At 24.2% G+C, this 23,261-nt stretch overlaps 2 protein-coding genes across 3 annotated transcripts; one reads left to right on the top strand and one right to left on the bottom strand.

The window, feature by feature from the left end:
* Positions 1 to 4,514: 4,514 nt before the first annotated feature.
* LOC122502655 (apoptosis inhibitor 5) lies at positions 4,515 to 13,201 on the bottom strand. Its single transcript, XM_043612807.1, has 9 exons — positions 12,951 to 13,201; positions 10,282 to 10,443; positions 9,964 to 10,129; positions 9,405 to 9,565; positions 8,784 to 8,981; positions 5,981 to 6,172; positions 5,504 to 5,887; positions 5,239 to 5,398; positions 4,515 to 4,838 (listed from the first exon to the last, which is right to left on the bottom strand). Exons 1-9 carry the CDS (start codon positions 13,023 to 13,025, stop codon positions 4,747 to 4,749), a joined length of 1,590 nt encoding a protein of 529 aa, XP_043468742.1. The 5' UTR covers positions 13,026 to 13,201; the 3' UTR covers positions 4,515 to 4,746.
* Positions 13,202 to 13,509: 308 nt separating this feature from the next.
* LOC122502687 (transcription factor IIIA-like) lies at positions 13,510 to 20,683 on the top strand. Of its 2 annotated transcripts, none has more exons than XM_043612853.1 (5): positions 13,510 to 13,937; positions 17,028 to 17,128; positions 17,242 to 17,809; positions 17,891 to 18,167; positions 18,259 to 20,683. In XM_043612853.1, the coding sequence occupies exons 1-5, from the start codon at positions 13,836 to 13,838 to the stop codon at positions 18,270 to 18,272; spliced, it is 1,062 nt and encodes a 353-aa protein (XP_043468788.1). In that variant the 5' UTR covers positions 13,510 to 13,835; the 3' UTR covers positions 18,273 to 20,683. The 2 variants fall into 2 exon arrangements, with proteins under 2 accessions (XP_043468788.1, XP_043468787.1); XM_043612852.1 differs by having other exon boundaries at positions 13,510 to 14,012.
* The last annotated feature ends 2,578 nt before the right edge of the window (positions 20,684 to 23,261 follow it).

Raw genomic sequence — 23,261 nt, 5'->3', positions numbered from 1 at the left:
AAGCTCTTTGTATATTCAATTGAATTTAATTCAATATGTACCAATTTGTCCAAACGAATTCGCATTCGAAAGAAATGGCCAAGGAATGCATTGAATTCGTGCTAACAAATTGAAAAAAATTAAAGGCTCAAAACTTGTCCAGTGAATTGGTACGGATAGAAGGTTCGGAAGTTCAATACAGTTTCACGAATTCAGGAAAATTGCATCATGGCTCCAATTCGTATTTGTCACAAAGCGGGATTCACGAAAGCTCTTTGTGAATTCTTTTTAATTCATTTCAATTAGTTTTCGTTTACTGGGTTGTCCACATGCCACCAGGACTCTTGCCGAATCTGGGTAAATTATCTTAGGCTGCTGTTTATTTCTCGAAAAGTTATGCAGATTCCATTTTGAAACTCACCGATCGCCTAAAGGTAAGTATACACTTTCACCTTAAAAAAAAATTAATAAAAAAATTGCAGTTTTTTCAAAAATCGAAAATATAAATTTTTTTCTTTTACAAAGTTGACGCAAAAATTTAATTTTGTTTTTCCCTGATTTTCAGACAAAATTTCAACTTTTTCCGTGACGCTAAAAAAGATTCTGATGATTCACTCTAAAAATGATTAGATACTCAAAAAAATGTTTCATTACATTTATTTACGAATTTCTTTAATTGTTAAATTATTCGAAAACATGAATAACTTCTTTTTAAAATAAATATTAATTCTTCATTATTTTGTTATAAGAATTCAGATTTTCAAAAATTTTAAATTCAATAACTCATAAGATTATTTTATTATAATTATAAAACATGAAAATATCGACCACTCCGAGTCTTCGACTTGGAATGATCGATGTCTTCATGTTTTATTATTAAATATAACCGAGTAATAAAATCATTATTTTATATTATAAGAATATTTTTACTGTAACTTCTTCAAAATTATTTTCATTATCTTAATTCAATTATTATTTTCTAGAATTTCTAACTAAAATTTTTCTTTAAATCAATTGTTTTTAATAATTTTTCAAAAAGTTTTTATATTAGAAATAATTATATATTAGAAAATAAAAACTTCAAATACTTTTAAAAAAATTAATTCAGATATTCAAAGATTTTAATTTCAAAATTTTTAAAATTCAATTACTTCTAAAAATTCATACTATATTGGTTTTAATATTCAATTTATTACTATATAAAATTTTAACTGAAACACTTTTTCAAATCAATTTTTTTAGAAAATTCTAAGAGAATTCAATTATTTAAATTCTCAAAATTGATTTCTCATAATTAATTTTTGTGAAATATAATAAATATTATGAAAATTTTATTTTTAAATATAATTGAGTTTTTGTGGAAAACTTTATTTGTGAAAATAATTGAATTTCTTGATTAATTAATTTAAAATAGTGTTAAAAATAATTGAAATTCTTCGATGAGTTTTATTATTTATGAAAATAATTGAAATTCTTCACTGAGTTTTATTATTTATGAAAATAATTGAATTCTTGCTTGGAATTTTAAGAAACATTGTTTTAAGTAATTCAATTTCGAATAAAAAATTTATTACTTTTAAAAATAATTGAATTCTTGAAGATGAATATTGTTATTTATGAAAGTAATTGAATTTTGCAAAGAATATTATTAAAATGCCTCAAAATATTTGAATTTTCGGGGATAATTTTGTTATTTATCTTTAATAATTGAATTCCTGTAAAAAATTCTAATATTTTTGTAAGTTATTGAATTCTTCCAAAGAATTTTAAACAAAGATTTTTTTAAAGAATTGATTTTTTCGAGAAATTGAAATTCTATTTTTTAAAATAATTACATTTTTTTAACAATTCCTATAAAGTTGTGTTGAAAATAATTGAAATCCTGCGATGAATTTTATTATTTGTGAAAATAATTGAATCCTTGTAAAAATTTTTATTATTTATAAAAATAATTTAATAGTTGCTAAGAATTTTCTTAAAATTTTCAAAAATAATTGATTTTCTGTAGAAAATTTTATTATTTATATGAAAATAATGGTATTAATGAAAAGAAATTTTTTAAAAAATTGTAAATAATAATTGAATTTCTGTTAAATTTTTATTATTTATGAAAATAATTAAATATTTACGTAGAATTTTATCAAAATTTGTTTCAGAAATAATTGAATTCTTTTGGAAAATTGTATTAAAATAGTAGATATTAAAAATCATTCAATTTAGAAATATTTTTAAATATAATTTTAAAGTTTGACAAGGATTTTCTTAAAATTTTTGAAAATAATTGAATTTTTCCAATTATTTGTAATTTCTCCAAAATTCAAAATTATTTAGTGTTTTTTTAACTATAAAATTCTTCTATAAATCTGTTATTTTTAATAATTAATTAAATACATATTAAAAAATTTAACTAATTTCAGAAGAATTTGAATTATTAAAATTTGTTCGAAATAATCTAAGTTTGTTTAAAATTGATAATTAAATTCATTCAAAATTGAAATTTTTAAAAATTTTAAATTAAAACCTTTTAAACTTGATCTATTTATGAAAATCGTAGACGCAACTCTTTTAAAATTCAATTAATTTTTAAATATTTAAGTCAAATTATTCGTTAAATAATAATATTTAATAATTTAAAAAATTTAAATAATAATAATAATGATTCTATCACTCGGTTTTCAAATTAATTATGTGTGATAGTTAACTTAAACACAATTTTTTAACAATTTTTTTAATTAAAAAATTAAAAGTTTTATGAATTTGCCCATATAAGAATAATAATGTTTCATTTCCAAGAAGATTCACTGTTTCAAGTCGAAAAAATTGTAAAAATATCTGAAAAGTAAAATAACATCTGAAAAGAAAACTATTAATTAAATAACTTACAACTACAAAATTGTTTTTAATTTTTCAAAAATTGTTTATTTCGTACTATCAAAAAATGCATTGTGAAAAAATTACAATCAAATGCCATGAAAATTTGCTTACTGTCAGCTATACGTGTGACGAATAATTGAATGATAATTCGAATTAACAAAAATTTTTATATGAAATCAATTATAAGTAGGTATATAGTGAATATTTTTCTAAAAAAAATAATTGAATACTGCATCAATTAGGAAGTCGATTTTTTTAGGAGAATTGCGATACACGAGTTACAGGAAATTTGAGGATAAATGGCGATAGACAATTTAACGATTTTCGAATGACAAATATTCAGGCGCCTCATATCTGTATTTTTTTGCAAAAACTCTCGGTGGCACAAAAAAAAGATTACCTCTAAAAAAAATGCATTTGAATAAAATAAATGTTTAATTGTAGGATTAGTTATTCTTTTTTTTTAGTCTTTATTTAAAGCGAATCATATGTTTACGAAAACTGTAAAAATATATACAGAATCTCCCAGAGCGTATAAAAAATTTTAGAAAAGGAGATTTAAGAATAAACTTAAACTATCCATACAAAACAGGTACCATAAGGGGAGATAGATAGTAAATTTAATATATAGATCACATATTTAAAACAAACATTTTCAAAAACAAAAATTACTCTCACATTAAGTGTTATTTTTTAACATGTGAATCAGTTTCTTAAAGAATTTAACCTGAAACAAAAAATATTTACATTTCCAGTTCTTGAAATTTTTCTTTTAACTATTAAATAATTGTTTTTGATTCAATTTGGCCAAATATGTGTTTTAATTTTCTTTTTAGTTGAATTTAAAAAAAAATATTAAATATGAAAAATTAGTTAATTAAGAAAAAATTAATAATATATTTGTTAATTGAAAATATTTTTTCTGTTTAGTTAAAAATTAAATGTAATTAATTTATTGAAATTTCGAGATACTTCCAAAATAGATTTTCGGAATTTCTATAATTGTGAGCTTCTCCGGCATTGCTTCCATTGAAAAATGTTAATTCAGTTCTGGAACCTGAAAAAGAAAAGTGTAATAAAAATTGTTATGGTTAATGTACTTTTCAATCAAAGAAACGGTTTTCCGTCAATTAGCGAACACAAAAAAATATCCAAAGAAAAAATGGTTTTTTATGAAAATCTTTTTTTTTTTATTAATTTTGTGGAAATTAAAATAATTTATTAAATTTTAATTTTCTTTTTAACAAAACAAGAAAAAAAAAGAAACAAAAAACAAATGCAAAAATCAATTCAAAAAATTTTTGAATTGCTTTATGAAAATTGCATTCATTACTTTGGTACGATATTCATGTTGATAAAACTTAAAATGTTTCTTTGATTAAAGAACAAACACTTGCTATAAAACATTTTACAAGCAACTTTTAAAGGTGTATGGAGTTTTTTTTTTTTAAATGGAAAGTAGGAAGGTAAATGGGAAAATTCGCAAAGCTGAAAAGACCATTCAGCTTTTTTTTTTTTTGACAACTTCTTCAAATGCAAAATTAGCACTTTTAGTAATTGTAGTTCGATATTTATGGATTGTGATTCCCTTCGACGTGAATCTAACACTTGAAAATCCTCCCAATTACTGAAACATTTTTTGACATAAAAAAAAAGAAACATAAAATTCAAAATTATATACTTCGATCTTTAAAATTCTTATAACTCTCGATGAAAAAAAGAGCACACTTTTCAAACTCCCAAAGAGCTCTCTTAAAACTTGAGAAAGTTTTTTTTAAGAAAAATAAAAAAATAGTTTAATTCACATGCTGTGCTTCTAAACTTATTTTCATCTCCTTTTTTGATGTCTCTTTAGAGAAAAAACGATTCGGTACTTTAAACTTTAAATCAATATTAATAGGGCTTATTTCGCCAACTACTGCGACCCCTTTGCCTAAAACCGCCTCTACCCCCTTGCTTATAACCCCGAAGTCGTCCTCTGTTTCCTGAAACAAAAAAAAGAAGGATTTTATTAAATACAATTTTTTTTTAGATATTTTGGAAATTTCAAGTGACTTTTCAATTTACAAAGTAAGTAAACTAATTTTCCCTGACCCTATAGAATATTCTGATTTAGTCTAAAAATTATTAGATACTCAAAAAAATGTTCTATTAAATTTATTTACAAATTTCTTTAAAAGTAAAATTATTCAAAAACATCAATAACTTCTTTTTTTAATAAATATTCAATCATCAGTTTTCCATAGGAATTAAGATTTTCAAAACATTCGAATTTAAATCTTTTTGAAATTTAACAACTTATATAAGAATATTATAATAAAACATGATTAGATTAGATTTTATTTTTAAAAAATTATCAAATGCTAGCAAAAAAAAAAAACTTACCATAGTTTGAAGAGATGTTTGAACTGTATTTTCCACTTGGAGGAGTGTAAAGTTCCCTTTTATTATTTTTCATATCGTCTCGGTTGCGCTTATTTTCACTACTATCATTTCCAAATGTGATTGGCGTGTGACGCTTGTGTCCAGACACTGCTTTATCGGTCTAATGGAAAAGAAAACGATATAGAATATTTAGACATTTCAAGAGCCCTTTTTTTAAATAGTTTTAAATTAGTAAAAAATATCTATTAAAGAAGCTATAAAATACCTTTTGGGAATTAGTGATAATTTTCCAGGACAATTCAACAACGCTTTTGAAACTAGGTGGCGAATGAAACAAATCCTTAATTAAAGTATTGATATTATTTGTCGTTTTTAATGCAACAACTTTTAATTGATTTTCTTCTGATTTCAATTCCTCCTCCGATTTTCCATTAATCGCTTCACGCAACTTTTTAATATAACCTTGAATGCCACGCGCAAAATACTGCAATCTCAATTTAAACTCCTTCAATTGTTCTGCATCCTTAATTAAAAATTCTGGTGTTTGCTTGCAAAGTTTATGAAAAGCGTACATCAAACATTCGACATGACTGAATTGAAGTTTTGGAACTTCTGTTATCTCCGTATCAGGAGGTAGTGGCATAAAGGTCTAAAAAAACGATGAAAGAAAATTTTTATTAACAAAAACAATACCATTTTACCTTAAGACTAAATTGACGAATCGAAAACAAAAATTACGTACGATTAAAACATTGTAAAGTTGTTGAACTTTGTCTTCCGCTTTTTCGAGTGTACCACAAAATTCTGAAAGTTCAGCTAATTGCTTTAAAATTTCCAATTGAGTGTCACGGCCTTCGATTGATGAAATAAGTGATAAGTGTGGTAAAACTTGTACGCAAAGATATGAGACGAATTTCGATGAATTCGTTTGTGACTGTAAATAAATGAAAAGCGTATTTAAAAATTACTGCCTATGGCAGGCTTCACAGTGCTTCTAAAAAGTATTTTAGGGGAAATAGGGGACTGAAAATTATAAAATAGGGGACTTTTAGGGGACCATAAAATCAATATTAAATCATTTTTTTTCATTGGAATTAAGATGTTCAAAAATTTCAAATTGAACAACTCATAAGAATATTATTATAAAACATAAAGATGACAAAATCATTATTTTATTATTATAAGAATATTGTTACTGTAATTTCTTCAAAATTATTTTTATCATTTCAATTCAATTAACATTTTCTAGAATTCTTAACTAAAATTCTACTTTAAATCAATAACATCAATTATTATTCAATCAAACGTTTTCAAAAAAATTAATTCTACAGAATTGTTAGTTAAAAGTACGAAAAACGATAATTTAATTCTACGAGAAATCAATTATTTAAATACAAAAATAAATAATATTGAATGTTTCTTAAAATTTAATTTCTACGAAGAATTGTATTAACAACTTTTGAAAGTATTTAATTTCTTTAAGGCAATTTAATTAAAATTTTAATGAAATTTATTATATTAAAGAATTTTATAACAATTTTTGAAAATAATTGAAAACTTTTTGAAGAATTTTATTCAATTTTTTAAAAATAATTGAATTCCTAAGAAGAATTTAAATAATAATTTTTGAAAACAATTGAATTCATAGAAGAATTTTATTAAAATTTTTGAAAATAACTGACTTTTTGAGAAGAATTTTTAAAAAATTTTTAACAATAATTTAATTCTTGAGAAGAATTTCCCTATCTATTTATAAAAATAATATTGAATTCTTGACGAGAATTCTTAAAAAATTTTGAAAATAATTTAATTTTAGCAAAGTATTTTATTACTTTTCAAAAGAATTGAATTCTTGTGATAAAATTTGATATTTATCAAAATAATTGAATTTTGGAAAAGAATTTTATTTAAATTCCTTGGAATAATTGATTTTATGGGAAGAATTTATGTGATTTTGTTGTTTATCAAGCTAATTGAATTCTTCTACAAAATTATTTAAAAATTTCTGAAAATAATTGATTTTCTGCGACGAATTAAATGTTATTTATGAAAATATTTGAATTGTTGCAAAGAATTTTATTGTTTTATTGAATAATTGAATGTTTCTTGAAATTGAATTCTTTCCTCAAGTTTTAATAAAAATTTTAATTATAATTGCATTTTTCAAGGAATTTATTTAAAATTGTATATTAAAAATATTTGAAATTCTGCGATGAAAATAATTGAATTTGTAAATGAAATTTTATTATTTATAAAAATAATTGAATATTTTCGTAGAATTGTATCAAAAAGTTTTTTCTATAATTAAATATGTTGATAAATTTTATGAAAATAGTAAATATTGAAAATCATTGAATTCCAAAAAACTTTTGAAAGTAATTGAACTTTTGCAAAGATTTTTATAAATTTTTGAAAATAATTGAATTTTTGGCGAAAAATTTTGCTATTTGTAAAGATAATTGAATTCTTGACGAGATATTCGTGAAAATTTTTAAAAATAATTGAATTTCTTCGAAGAATTTTATTGCTTTTGAAAATAATTGAATTCTTGGGATGAATATTGTAACTTATGAAAATAATTGAATTTTGTGAAGAATTTTATTAAAATTCCTACAAATTATTGAATTTCTGTGAAGAATTTTGTTATTTATCAAGATAATTGCCTTAAAACTTTTGTAATAATTAAATGATATTAAAAAATTCATTCTTGTCAGAAATAGAAAAATTTTTTGAAGTTTTTGTATTAGAATTAGTGCTTTAAGAAGTTTTAGTGCAATAAGTAGTACAACGGTAAATATCAATTTACATTTAACTAGTCTTTAAGGTTCAAATATAAATTAGAAATATTTATTTTTACAAAAATTTGTTTTGTTAATTTTAATTTTCATAAAATTCAGTTTTCAGTTTAATACCTATTATTTATTTATTTATTTAAATGTACAAACGGGCATAAAAAGCCCTTTACAAATAATACTAAATATTGCAGACTAAAATTTTGTCTACAATTATATACAAAAATGAATCTATTAATATATTAATATATTATTAAACTAAGAGTCTTTTTAAACACATGAATGAAATAAACAAATAATAAGTTTCTAATCCATTTACATCCTAATTAAAGAAAATCTACATAATCATAATTAAATTGAACCAATTATTACATTTTGAAAAATAATTTAGTCTTTAAAAAATAATGTATGTCATAACAAGTTTGTGCAGATTATAAGAATTTAAAATACAACCAACTTCTAAACATAATTGAGACTTGACTTCACCAAAATACTAATCTTACAAATTTTAAAAATTTCATGAAAAATTTCATCGATCATAAATTTCAAGATTTGAAACTTTCAAAACACAAGTTTCCACAAGTTTCCAATTAAAGAAAAAAAGAAAAAAATAGGGGAAAATTTCAAAATAGGGTACGTTTAGGGGCAAAAATTAAAAAATGGGACTTTTAGGGAAATAGGGGACAGACCGTGAAGCCTGCTATGGGTTAATATTAAATTATGCGAAATTAAAAGAGTGTAATTTGTACTCACGTTAAAAAAGGGAAGTGCATGTTTTATACATTCGATAATTCTGCTACACTGCTCCAAATTCGTGTGTTTGAATGGTACAGTAAGTTCTGCTTGTTCTATTGCGATATCAATTAATTCCTGTTGTCCTTTAACTGTTGAGCCTAATTTTGTCCAGGCCAATACATCCATAATGATATGGAATTCACTGGCAGTAACATCCTGACAAAAATAGTAAACAAAAATTTAGTAAAATATAGTTTATCAACAATAATGATAGTTCATTATGCAACAAAGGCGTATTATTATTATTTATTGACCTAGGATAATAATGGGTTCTTTATTGACCTGCGAGCGGTCAATAAAGTACACTTTATTGCCATAGGTCAATAATGGACACTGTATTGGCCTAGGTCAATAATGGTCACTTTATTGACCGCTGGGTTATAAAGGGGAACTTAGTATGAAACTGTACAGGTAGATAAAGTGACCATAATACGCCTAAGTTGCATAAAATAATATAAAACTTATGTAACAAGACTATAAACTCAAGCTTTTAATTTTAATTTACAATTTAAAATTATTAAGCTTATTAAAGTTATTAAATTATTAAAATTTTAATTAAATTTAAATAAATAAACGCACCTGTAAAACTTTCTTGCATTCTGCTATCAATAAATCCTCGGCATCTTTTGTGATTACACTATGACCAAGAGCTTTCAACTTAGTACCCAAAAATTTAATGCAACGTTCACGAGTTGAATCGTCACCATTGAGAATTTGACTGAAAAATCCACTCAATGCACCTGGATAAATTAAATTTAACATTATATTAGAATGAATTTAAGTAATAATAATAATATAACGTACTAATGAGGCGCTTGAATATTCCATAAAGATTATGAATTAGAATATTTATTTAAACAAAATTTTCATTTAGCTGAATTTATAAATTTCTATTTTTATTCTGAAAAATGGAAATTCTGTCAAATGATATCTTGCGATTTTAAAATTTCAACCAAATGACAATTTGTGCAAATAAAAATTCGGAAAAAATGAAGACTCAAATTTATGGCATATTCATATAGGCACCGTTTTCTTATTCTACTAAACAAAACGAGCTGGTTATAATAGCGGATTAAATAATAATAAATGTAATAATTATAATCTAAGAAATGCATTGATTACAATAAACATATCTTACCTTTTGAGTCATTTTTGATAAGAGTCATAATACTGTTATGTACTACATCAAGTTCTGTTGGATCCTGAGCTTGCAAAAGTTGAGCTAAAATATCAGCGATTCTTGGTGTGTGTTCTGTGTTGTCTTTACATAACGTTGGCAAGTCTTTAATAGCCTGTTTTCGTATCTATTTACAAAGAATTGAGAAAAAAATAAATTAATGAAGGCTTTATTAAAGCTTATTAATATTTACGTCCAAATTTTTTATATTTTTATTTATTTTACAAAATTTTTGATTCACTAAGATTGAAGAAAAACAAATTTGATGAATGTACTTACAGCAATATCTTCATCTTCACAAAGATCTAAATGAGCATCAATTGCTTGATCGGCTAGTTTCGGAAAGTGCTTAAAGAATCTGGCAATAAACTGAGAAGCTAATCGCTTTTCTTTAGCAGATCCCTTAACAGCTGTTAGTATCTCCAGATACTCTTTTTCATGCTAAACAATATAATAATGGTTTTTTTTAGTAATGAAAATAAATAATAATATTTCAGGGTTGCCAGGCTTTTCTTATTTCAAATTCCCTGACTTTTCCAGGTTTTCCAGGTTAAAAAACGGAATTTTTCAGGTTTTTAAAACTACATTTATATTTTACCAAATTTTAATTTTTTATTTTATTTTTAATTTTACCAAACTCCCTGATTTCCAGACAAAACGACTTTTTTCCTGTCCCATTAAATTTATTTACAAATTTCTTTAATTGTAAAATTACTCGAAAACATCAATAACTTCGTTTTTAAATGAATATTTAATCATTATTATTTTTTTAGAGAAATTAAGATTTTCAAAAATTTTAAATTCAATAACATATAAGAATATTATTATAAAACATGAAGATATCGATCACTCCGAGTCTTCGACTCGGACTGATCGCTTTCTTCATGTTTTATAATCATAAAAACTTGATACTATCATTATTTTATATTATAAAAATATTTTTACTGTAATTTTTTCAAAATTATTTTCATTTCAATTCAATTCTTCATTTCTAGAATTTTTAACTAAAATTCTTCTTGAACTCAATTTTTTTTTTTATAATTTTTGAAAAAGTTCTTTGAGAATTTCCAAATCCTTTTGTTTACAATTTACGTCACTTCATTATTAAAACTTTTGAAAATAATTGAATTCTTGAGACGAATTTTATTAAAATGTCTTTTTAATTAATTGAATTCTTTTATGAAATTTTATTGAAATAGTAGACATTGAAAATAATTGAATTTTGACAAATTTTTGAAATTATTTAAATTTCTACGAAGAATTTTATTAAAACTATTTTGAAAAAAAATTGAATTGTTACAAAGAATTTCATTAAAATTTTTCAAAATAATTTAATTTTTAAGAAATTTAATTAAAATTTTTTAGAAAATAATATCTACTTAAATTCTAATAAAATAAATAAATTGTAGCAAAGGTTTTTAAAATTGAATTTTTTTGATGAATTTTAATAAAATTTTTAAGAATAATTTCTTTTTCGAGGAATTCCATTAAAATTGTATTAAAAATAATTAAAAGTCTGCGATGAGTTTTATTATTTATGAAAATAATTGAATTCGTGTATAAAAAATGTTATTATTTATGAAAATAATTAAATGTTTGCGTAGAATTAAAAAATTTTTTTTAAATAATTGAATTCTTTTGGAAAATTTTATTAAAGTAGTAGTAAAAGTAGTAGCAAAAGTATAAATTTTTTAAAATTTTTATTTTAATAATTATTTATTACATTATTTTTAATTAAAAATTCTTAAAGTTTTAAATAATTTTATTCAATTTGAAACAATTTTAAATTCTGTCAAATTTCATTCAAATTAATTTTATATTTTAAAGAATTTCATTTGTTTACCTTTAAATATTATTTTGAAATAAAATCGAATTTTAAAGAATTCTAATTGAAAATTTGGAAAACAATTAAATTAAATTAAAAAAAAACTGTTAGAAAAATTACATTTTTAAAAAATGAAGAATTTTCATTAAATTTAAAAAAAATCTTTTTTTTGTGCCCACTGAAAACTTTTGTTCTATTATTTTTTTTCATTTGTTTTTCCTGGCACTTCATAATTGGTATAAAATAACTTCTTTTTTTACTAAAAATTAAGAAAAATTTTTGTCCTCAACATTATTCGAAAGTTAACGAATGGACAAATTTTTCTTCTCTTGGCAAAATTTTCTAAATTTCTTAAAAAGTTGTTGAAGAATAGGTTGAAATTTTTTTGCAAATTTTAACGAAATAGCGAAACTTTTCAAAAATTTGTTTTATTTTTTTGTAAATTCCCGTCAATTTTCTGTGTTTTTTCGGCAAACGTTGCTTTTGAATAAAAATCCGTTTGGAAAATTTTATTCCATTCACCTTTCTTGGATAATTTATTAAATTTAAAAAAAATATGGAAGGAGACAATTTTAACTTTTTATAAATTTTACCTCCACTTGAAATATTTTTTTAAGTAAACATTTATTGTTTTTACACTTTGAATTGAAAATAAAAATTTATTCAACTCGTTTTTATTAAATTTAAAAATTCGAAGCAAACAAAACGAGATTCGTGGCAAAATGATGACCGATTGGAAATTCTTCGAAATAAAAAAAAAGTTATAGACACTTAAATTTTTTTATTATCATAGTTGAAAATAATTGCGTCTAAACAAGAAAAAAGTTGTTGTCAGTAATGAAATTTTTCATTTACTGCTCCACAAGCAAAGTTAATTTGAAATACAAAAAGTCTTTATAAGTAAATACTGAATATACGCAAGTGATATAGTGACGAAGATTGTTGTTAATATTTAACCTCTAAATTACAAAATTTAAGTAGTGAAATATTACAAACATTCCTACCCATTAAATTTTATGTTATTAAAATAAAATAATAATTTGAAGAAAAAATAAACAATTTCACAATATAGAGAATAGAAATAAAAGGAAATTTCTAAAAATACATAATATTAACTGCTCACCTCAGTAAGTTTATCTTTGGCGTCAGCAAGAATCCCAAAATTTTTATATAACTTCTCAATACTATCCGTACTCATTGTAAATATTTACTTCTTACTTTCATAAAAATTTTAATTCTACAAAAGCGAATTTATTACTGACGCTACTTAAGTTCCGCGCTGCTTAAGTATTGCTACAATTTTTCTTTCGGATCAAAAATCAAAATAACCGGCCTGTATACTACGCCAAAAACTGTCCTTCCTGAAATGGAAAATTGATCATGGACGATAAAGTATAATGATTGGTTTACGGAAGTTGACGGAAGCTTCTACGCGCCACCAACCAACCAATCGGCATTCAGCATTCACTTTGTGCGTGGAAGCTTCCGTAACTTGTGGTACGAAATAACGCCACTTGCGTCTGTGACGCATCCGTGTTTAGGTTGAGTCCACAATAGCACTCTTCGTTACGTTTACGTTCCGTTCAAGAGTGCTATTGTGGACTCAACTTTACTTTTACGCAAATTCATTGTGCTTATGCCTTAAGCTATATTCTAAACAATTGTGCAAATACGCACAAGTTTAATGTTGATGCCGGCCTTCGTCTTCAACAGCATCCCCAATATTCAAGTGATAAATAAAATTTTTAATCATTTTTGCTTATCCCTTGTCACCGATTTCTCATATATACAAAACACAAGTTGTCTCCTTGAATAATTCACAATATTTTATTCTTTCAATCAAATAAAATACGTCTATAGAAATTTTTAACTAAGCTTTAGAGAATTTGTTGTGTTCGGTGAAAATGACGCCTCCTTTAGGCCTATTCGATTATAGCTTTAGAGGTTATGTGAGTTGTTGACTTTTTTATTAAGTGTAAAATTTGAGACAAAAAGAAAAGTTTAAATAATGGGTCAGGGTACAGAATCGTGCACTGATAGACCCAGTGAGGTTAGTGTTATCAGATTCGTGTCTAGGAATCGTACCATTGAAGAAATTGTTCCAAAAAAGGTATTTGTACTTCATAATGATTGCAGTTGGCTTGCTGTAGTACATACACATCTCCATCTTTTCCTGGATAAAAATGTTTGTTTTCTTTCTTTTACATTCAAAAAAAGTATTTAATAAATGATATTTTTATTTTATAGTTGCATTGTCTCTTATTTTTCTTTCTTTATCCTTCATTTTCAACCTTTTTTTTACCTATGTATGTGCGATTTATATTTTGTATACATATATATGTAATAAAATTTCATTTACGAATTCAATTATTTTCATCGCAGAATTTCAAATATTTTTAATACAATTTTAAATAAATTGCTTGAAAAATGCAATTATTATTAAAAATTTTATTAAAACTTGAGGAAAGAATTCAATTTTAAGAAACATTCAATTATTCAATAAAACAATAAAATTCGTTGCAATAATTCAAATATTTTCATAAATAGCATTTAATTCGTCGCAGAAAATCAATTATTTTCAAAAATTTTCAAGTAATTTTGCAAAAGAATTCAATTATCTTGATAACCAACAAAAATTCTCCTTATAAAATCAATTATTTTAAGGATTTTTAATAAAATTCTTTTCCAAAATTCAATTAGTTGGATAAATATCAAAATTCTTCTCAAGAATTCAATTATTGTCAAAAATTTTAATTGAATTCTTGGCCAAATTTCAATTATTTAATAAAATACTTTGCACGAATTCAATTATAATTATAAATTTTAAAGAATATCTCGTCAAGAATTCAACTATCTTTACAAATAGCAAAATTTTTCGACAAAAATTCAATTATTTTCAAAAATTTATAAAAATCTTTGCAAAAGTTCAATTACTTTCAAAAATTTTTTGCAATTCAATAATTTTCAATATTTACTATTTTCATAAAATTTATCAACAGATTTAATTATAGAAAAAACTTTTTGATACAATTCTACGAAAAGATTCAATTATTTTCATAAATAATAAAATTTCATTTACAAATTCAATTATTTTCATCGGAGAATTTCAAATATTTTTAACACAATTTTAAATAAATTCCTTGAAAAATGCAATTATTATTAAAAATTTTATTAAAACTTGATGAAAGAATTCAATTTTAAGAAACATTCAATTATTTAATAAAACAATAAAATTCGTTGCAATAATTCAAATATTTTCATAAATAACATTTAATTCATCGCAGAAAATCAATTATTTTCAAACATTTTTAAATAATTTTGCAAAAGAATTCAATTAGCTTGATAAACAACAAAATCACATAAATTCTTTCCATAAAATCAATTATTCCAAGGAATTTAAATAAAATTCTTTTCCAAAATTCAATTATTTTGATAAATATCAAAATTCATCACAAGAATTCAATTCTTTTGAAAAGTAATTAAATACTTTGCAGAAATTAAATTATTTTAAAAATTCTTGACAAGAATTAAATTATTCTTATAAATAGATAGAAAAAATTCTTCTCAAGAATTAAATTATTGTCAAAAATTTTTTTTAAATTCCCCTATTTCCCCTAAAATACTTTTTAGGGGCACTGTGAAGCCTGTACTTTGTATAATTATCTATACTTAAATTATTTTTAATTAGTAAATACCTACATAATGTTTTTCAACAGAACTTTTCATCATTTTATTTGTTTTGAGTAATATATGCTTCTAAGAAAATAATTCTAATAACATTAAATAAATCGAAAAAGGGGAAGTGACACTTTTGAGGTTGCTTTAACCTATTTTTCATGATTTTTTTTAAGTCACAGGAATAAAGTAAATAAAATTTGGTTTTCAGAACTTTATTTGTTAAATTTTTAAATTTTACAAAAATATATTTGTGACGCGACCCCAAGAAAGGTACCTAAGAAGCAAACGAATTATAGGTTGGGTTCGAGTTAGATTTATCTTGATTAAAAGTTCATTTTTAATTATTTGAATTTGAAACCAATATTCATTAAATATTTTGAATATAATAAAGACTTGAAGACCAACAATTTTTAATTATTAATTGATTCTCTTTCTGTATTTTTACTCAAAAAATTTAAAACATAACCTCAAATTTTTTCCTTCTTAGGTACCTTTCTTCGGGTCGCGTTACATTTCTAATTACAAAAAGTTTAAGTTCATGGCCTGTAGAGAGTGTCAAAGTTGGTCTGGTTTTCCTGAAAGGCAAATTGCTGGGCAAGATTCCGGTTAGACGGTTTAATCTAAAACAAAAATTCAAATTTTTTCAGAATAGAATAGATATAACTTTAGAGTACGTAGGATATTTTAAATATATTAATTTTTGTAGATTTGGCAGCTTTTTGAAGAAAAATGTCAATTTTTAGGGCTGCGTACTCTAAAGCAATAATATAACCCACACAGCATCTAAACTTTTCTAAAGGTTGAAATTAGCTTGACAGCAATTTTGGGAATCTTTAGTTGCAAAGCTCATTAAAGTTGAAGTAATTCTTTAATTTTTCAACTGTTTTTCTATATTTGACTGAACATTTAGTCAACTTTTACGTTAAATATTGAATAACATCGGGCATTTAAAGATAACAACTTCAAGTTTCATGCGCTTCGCAAATCGCAACTAAGGATTCCGAATTTTGCAGTCAAGTTAATTTCAACTTTCAGGAAATTTTCGGCGCTGTATGTTCAAGCTAGACTGCCCTCGGTTTTAAAAATGTCATTTCGAAAAAAATATGTTTATACTTTTAAAATATGAGAATTTATAAAAAATGAACTCACCGCTACTCAGCGATGCCTGCATCATATAACCGGCTTGCTACATGAATATTATTGGCTTCATCTTCAGCATATCGAGCGACTGTGATCGGTCTTCGAGCTTCTTGAGCTGCTGGAGTTACAACGATAAATGACAAAATATCCTATAGCGCTAAAAAAACACTCAAAGTGCTCTTGGACCTTCTTTTCAGATTACAATAATTATTCTCACATAAAAAGATTGCGAAACCTCTTCAAAAAATACATCCTTTAATCTATCACCTATCTACTTAATAACTATACAGAAAATTTACGTCTTGTATATTTTAAACTATAATATTACATATTTTTCTTGTTCTATAAAATAGTTGTGTAATTTTTTGATTTCAATTTATAGGAAGTTTACGAATGTAAGCAACGTGGATGTGGAAAGATTTTTACAAATCAAGATGAATACAAGACACATGAAATTTTGGAAGCACTCAAAATTCGATTTATGTAAGTTGTAATGTAATTCAGAAGAACATTTTTAGTGAACATGAGGAATCCTACTCTTCATTCGACGACATGTTTTCGGAAATGTTAAATATATTCTTCATATTATCTTATAGATGCCGTGAACCTGGATGTGGTGAAGAAGTATCAGATCCAGGAAGTATGTGGCGTCATTATCAAGAGTGTCATAATGAAACAAACGTCTTCGTTTGTCCATACACTTCTTGTTCCTCCACTTATGTGACTAGTGAAAGTCTTGCCGAGCATATTGAAACTTGTCATAGACAACCGCCAACACTTCCCACTGAACCAGAAATTATTTGTTTTGTCGAAGGTTCCGAGAATGCACACGAGGATGATATTAGTCAATGCAATGAAGAGGGATATTTTGAGACTGATATAGACAGACATTATCAAAATGCAGAAACAATAGTTTCTGGTGGTATCAACTATTGTCTTTCTGTAAAGAACGAACAATCGAAACAAGAACGAAAAATAACGACAAAAGCTCAACAAAAAGAAGATTATAGTCTTGAAGCACAAAAGTTAAAAGACAAAAATCATTTGCCTAATCACTGTAGAATTTATGCTAAACTTCCAAAGAATGAGGATCTTTTAATAACAAAAGAGAATTTCCTCATGAAATATGAAGCGAGAACGTCAAAATGTAATGATAATTTTCAGGTAAAGTAAATTCTACCAGATTTTGCAGTAATTTTTTATAAAGAATTCTAAATATAGTATAGTCTTTTTACTTATTTTCAGAATCAAGTTAGTGTTGTCTTCGTCAATGATGATGTTACCATGACGAAAAATATGAATTCAACAAAACAAATTTCTTCTCCAAGTAATAATCAAATTATAGATATGGAAAATTTGGATAGAATACTTTTCAGTAGTTTGGATTGTCAAAATATGAAATTGGAAGATGTAGCAATTAATCAAGGTACAAATTGTTCCGACGATGAGGAGTACACTCCAAAAAAGCAAAGAATGTCAAGATATAAAAAAGAAACCTATAGATGTGAAGTTGAAAGTTGTGGTAAGAATTAAAATTATTTAACATTTAAACTTTAACTACTAATTATTTTTCTACAAACGTTTAAACTTGTCATTTTTACTCTGAATTTCAGATGCAAGGTTTTAGGTTGTGAATTAAAGTTAAAATGTCTTCGTCGATGTTATAAAAATAACCATTTATGAGTTATATTCATAATTCATTTATCGGTGAAGTTTAAAAATTTGCAAAACAAAATATTCTTTTCTGCAGTTAAATTCTGCGTGAAGAAATAATTTCAATGAAAAACTGTAAGACTGAATTAAAATCTAAGCACATATAAATATGTTGATGAGGATCATGAACATTCGTCTCTGCTGAAATTGATTATCATCTAATCAAAGTTCATAGTAATGTATCTAATCCAAGAATTACTTGAAATAGAATTGTAGTCTTTAGTATATTGAAATTAAGTCATTTAAAAGTATATAGTAGAATTAAGTGCAAGGGAAGTAAGGTAAAGTATAATTCTTTATATTAACTATATAATGGAAAAAGAAAATGATGTATGTGATAAACATACTCAATTTCTAAATAGTTAATATACATAAATATTAAATATTTCAAAAATGGTGACTATATGATTAAGAATTTAGTCAACTACCACAAAAGAAACATAAATACTCAGATACATTTAAAAACTTTAGAATTAAACATAGTCTAGTCAAGAATTTTCTACTTGTCATTAAAATTTAACGATAGCGCAAAGAGGCAAAAGAACAGTAAGTAATGCTTTGACTTAAAAGAATAATTATAAATAATTATGTTAAAAATCTATTCAGTATAAAAGAAAATTGCGAAAATGTAAAATGAAATTTTTATAGGATAAAAATTCTGTTTGTGCCCAAAGAACCAGTAGTAAATGTCAAGATTTTTAGTTTCCCTCTCTTGGGGCGGAACTTATTGAAACTTTATCTACACTATTAATTAATTTCTTAATTTTAAAATCAAAATTGTTTTTATTTAGCGCCGGAATATTTTATCCAAAAGATTTATTTTATATTTTAACAATTGTCTAGCTAATTCAGAATATACTATTAGGAAAATTCCTAATAGTCTGAAGATCGTGGAGAGTTAGGAGAAAAACACATTATACACACCTTCACTGAATTTAAATTCACACAATTTTATATATAGTCTTCTTATCAATAGTCTGAAGATCGTGGAGAGTAAGGAGAAAAACACATTATACACACCTTCACTGAATTTAAATTCACCAAATTTTATTTAATTACTATTTAGATTGATTTAGTTATAATCAGACAATTAAATTATTTGACTGAAGCATCGTCCAGACATCACTGTTTTTTTTTACCTTCTGTTGAGATTTTATTTTAAGAATATCCGTATGTACTTATTAATTTACTCCAGGAATATTGGATATATAAAATTCAGGTTAATGCAGGTTACTTTTAGACTATTTTATTCAGAAGCGTAAAAAAATGAAGTTTTTAAAGGAAACAAGAGTTTGATAAATATTCTAAGCTAGGAAGAGAAAATCGAACTGTATGTCTAGTATTCTGAGAATTAGTAAACTTTCAGCTGAAGATTTGAGATGTTATTACTTTGACGTTGTTTTAGAGTTCTAGGAAGTAAAATAAAAAGAATAATATTTAAAAATTGAAGAAAATAACTTAAAAATTTTTATGTATCTGTAATTTTACAAGTTTTTAATTTGTATTCCGCATTATTAAAATTTACCGTAATATTAGATATTACTATTTTATTATTAAAACTTTATAGTAACTAATCAGGTGTACTAAAAAGAAGTAAAAGATTTATTTTAAAAAATGAAATCATTTTTAAAAAACAATATTACAAATATTTTAATATATTTTTTACTTCTATCATAAATATAAATATTTGCTTATAAATATTATTGATGTACTCAAGAAATATTTTTACTTTCTTATCATGAAATAGACTAAAGAAATAGGAGGTCATAGTCTATCAATCATCAAATTTACTGGATTTTTTTTTTTTGGCTAAAAATTTTAAAATGAAGTCGACTCTGAAATGCCGTCCACGAGAAATATACTTCTTTTAATGCAAACTGATTTACACAACACGAGTGGAATGTAGGCCTAAAAAAGGCTAAACATTTGTTCACACAAAATTAAAATTTGACCCTCATTCTTTATATACAGATAATTTATTAATGGTTCAATAGGCACCAGTGGATAATTATGTTTAGTAAAATTTAACAAGAGTCAGAAACATTTATGAGAAAAATACTTTTTTTTAATTCATAAAGTAGTCAAAGTTACACTTCCTGTTTTTTTGCATTTTTTCCTCATAATATTCATTGGAGAGTTGTAGAGAACGAAATTATATTATTGTATAAACAAATTTCGCAGTATTCATCCATAATGTGAATTCGAGAGTGTATAAAATTTCATATTCCAAAAAATTAAAACTGTTGTAATGGAAAATGTAAAAGTGTGTACACGGAGAAAATTTGTTCCTTACATTTTACCGAATTTTTCAATAAACTTGGGATATAGTAGCATAATCGTAATTTTTAATAATTTTTATATTATTTTTTCGGTAACAATATTTAAAATCTAATGTGATATCTTTATTCCTTAAGAACTAGTACTGTAAAAGTTGAAAAAAAATTGAAACTGAACGTTTAATGTAAATTAAATAAATACCTCCTTGATGGGCACTAACGTTTCAGGAATAGTTCGGTAAAACTTTCTTGACTTGCCTAAAGTGTTAGTTTTCAGGAATAGTTCGGTAAAACTTCCTTGACTTGCCTAAAGTTTTAGTTTTCTGGATTAAAATACTTTATTTCAAGTGTCCCGCAGTCAAATGAAAGACTTTCACACTAATAGTTGATTTTTCCAACTTATTTAGACTTAATTAATAATCATTTTATTATTATTTAAATTAAAATTCAATTAATTAATTATTTTAAACACTTATTAATTGCCAAATATGAAATAAATGCTTTTAAATCAAGTAAAAAGAAAATATAAAATGGCAATAACATACTTATTTTTTTAACATATAATTTATTCATTTTAATTAAATATGAATAATAGTAAGTAAGTAAGCAAATAAACATAAGTAAGTAAGCAAAAAGGAAATAAATAAGTAAGCAATTAAACATATAAGTATGTAAGCAAGTAAATAAGTAGGTAAGCAAGTAAGCAAAAAGGAAATAACTTGCTTGCTTATACTAGCTTACTTTCTTATTTGCATACTTACTTGCTTATTTCTTTCTTGCTTACTTTGCTTACTTGCTTACCTACTTATTTGCTTACTTTGCTTATTTGCTTACCTACTTATTTGCTTACTTCCTAATTTCCTTCTTGCTTACTTGCTTGTTTCCTTTCTGCTTACTTACTTCCTTATATGCTTACTTGCTTACTTTCTTATTTCCTTCTTACTTACTTTGCTTACTTTGCTTACTTGCTTATTTCCTCCTTGCTTACTTTTCTTACTTGCTTATTTCCTTCTTGATTACTTACTTTCTTATTTGCTTACTTTCTTACTTGCTTATTTCCTTCTTGCTTACTTTATTCTTTATTTGCTTACTTGCTTATTTCCTTTTCGCTTTTTAATACCTCACAATTATTATTTAATATTTCAGAAAGATTAATTTTCTATTAATTAATTTAATAATTTCCAACTTGCACTTTTAATATGTATATTTTTAATTTTAAACACAAAAATTTGAGAATAATAAGGATTTTCATAAATTATTGTTTTATTCCATTAAATACAAATTTAAACATTTTTCTTTATAATAATAAAAACATAATTTAAAAATATTTCATAAATTGACCTTGAATATAGTTAGAAATGATTCATTAATATAAATAATTTTTAATTTTGTACAACGATAGTTTATTAATTTGAATCTTTCTCACAAGCGGTGAAATAAAATTGAGATTAATATATAAGGACAGTTGAAACTTTCTGAAGCATTAATGTAAAGCGTGCGATGTGTGTATTAGTGTATGCGTTTAGAATGTACTGTAGGCAGGTGTATCAATTAGTATTTGTTCGTAAACAATTGTAAGGGGTTTAGGTAGTGATTAAAGTAGGTAAATTGAGAGTTACGGCAGTATTAATATAGATCTACTGAAGTAACATTATTTTTTATTTTTGTTCTTCAAGTTTTACCGAACTTTCAGTAAATTGCAACTCGTCAGTTTTACCGAAGACTTTAACTTACGTTTTACCGAACTATTCAATAAATTGAAACTCGTCAGTTTTACCGAAGACTTTATCTTACGTTTTACCGAACTATTCAATAAATATGAATGTAGCGAGCACTTGGCTTACGTTTTACCGAACTGTAAGTGAAGCGCTAATACATGTATCGTGAGCTTTATGATTTTTACATTATTTTTCAATGCAATTTCTTTTACAGTCTAGTTCTTGAAAAATTACTGTTTTGACACTTCATCCCAGTTTTACCGAACTAAATTCAGTAAAATTTCAGGAATAAATTTTCTCCGTGTATAGACATTTTCAATCTTTGTATAATTAAAAAAAAGTAATGTAGATTTGTAATTAATTCCTCTAAATTTTCTATTTCATTAATTCTTTCCGTTTAGAAAGAAAACATTTTTTTTAAAGAAACAATTTAAGAAACAGAATTGAAAAAATGTATTTCACAAATATTTTCATTCGAACAAAATAGCTTTTTGTGATTTCTGAAATTATTTTAACCTGTTTTAAATATTTAAAAAAAAATATCTTTATTATCTTTATCATCAGGATTAATATAATTTTAATCTATTTTAAAATATTTGTAAACAGTAATTTTTTAATTTCAAAAACAAGGAATTTTCCGTCTCATATCTAAATGTATGCATTAGTTTTGCAAAAATTAGAAAATAATCGCATATATATAAAATTTTAAAGAATTAAATAAATTAATGATAATTATAATAACTTTACATTATGTAGAAGTAATGAATGACTTTGAAATTTAAGAATTTTACTAAAAACTTTTATTATAGTTGAAATTATTATTTTAATTTTTTTTAAAGAACTTGTAATTTATTATTGCAAAAATGAGAAAATACGATGTGATCGCTTAAGTTTTCCGCATTTGTGAAC

Source organism: Leptopilina heterotoma, unplaced genomic scaffold (assembly GCF_015476425.1).
Source record: "Leptopilina heterotoma isolate Lh14 unplaced genomic scaffold, ASM1547642v1 Lhet_235, whole genome shotgun sequence".
Taxonomy (NCBI): domain Eukaryota; kingdom Metazoa; phylum Arthropoda; class Insecta; order Hymenoptera; family Figitidae; genus Leptopilina; species Leptopilina heterotoma.
Note: the sequence above shows the minus strand (reverse complement) of the source record. Positions and strands in the feature narration are given on the sequence as shown.

What these genes read in the sequence shown, in the direction of transcription:
- LOC122502687 (XM_043612852.1), top strand. Translation starts at nt 13,836, where the DNA reads ATGGGTCAGGGTACAGAATCGTGCACTGATAGACCCAGTGAGGTTAGT. An exon ending in ATCTTTTCCTGGATAAAAAT is followed by an intron (nt 14,013 to 17,027) that starts GTTTGTTTTCTT and finishes TTCAATTTATAG; the next exon opens with GAAGTTTACGAATGTAAGCA. An exon ending in GCACTCAAAATTCGATTTAT is followed by an intron (nt 17,129 to 17,241) that starts GTAAGTTGTAAT and finishes ATTATCTTATAG; the next exon opens with ATGCCGTGAACCTGGATGTG.
- LOC122502655 (XM_043612807.1), bottom strand. Translation starts at nt 13,025, where the DNA reads ATGAGTACGGATAGTATTGAGAAGTTATATAAAAATTTTGGGATTCTT. An exon ending in CCAAAGATAAACTTACTGAG is followed by an intron (nt 10,444 to 12,950) that starts GTGAGCAGTTAA and finishes TATATTGTTTAG; the next exon opens with CATGAAAAAGAGTATCTGGA. An exon ending in AACTTTACAATGTTTTAATC is followed by an intron (nt 5,888 to 5,980) that starts GTACGTAATTTT and finishes TCGTTTTTTTAG; the next exon opens with ACCTTTATGCCACTACCTCC.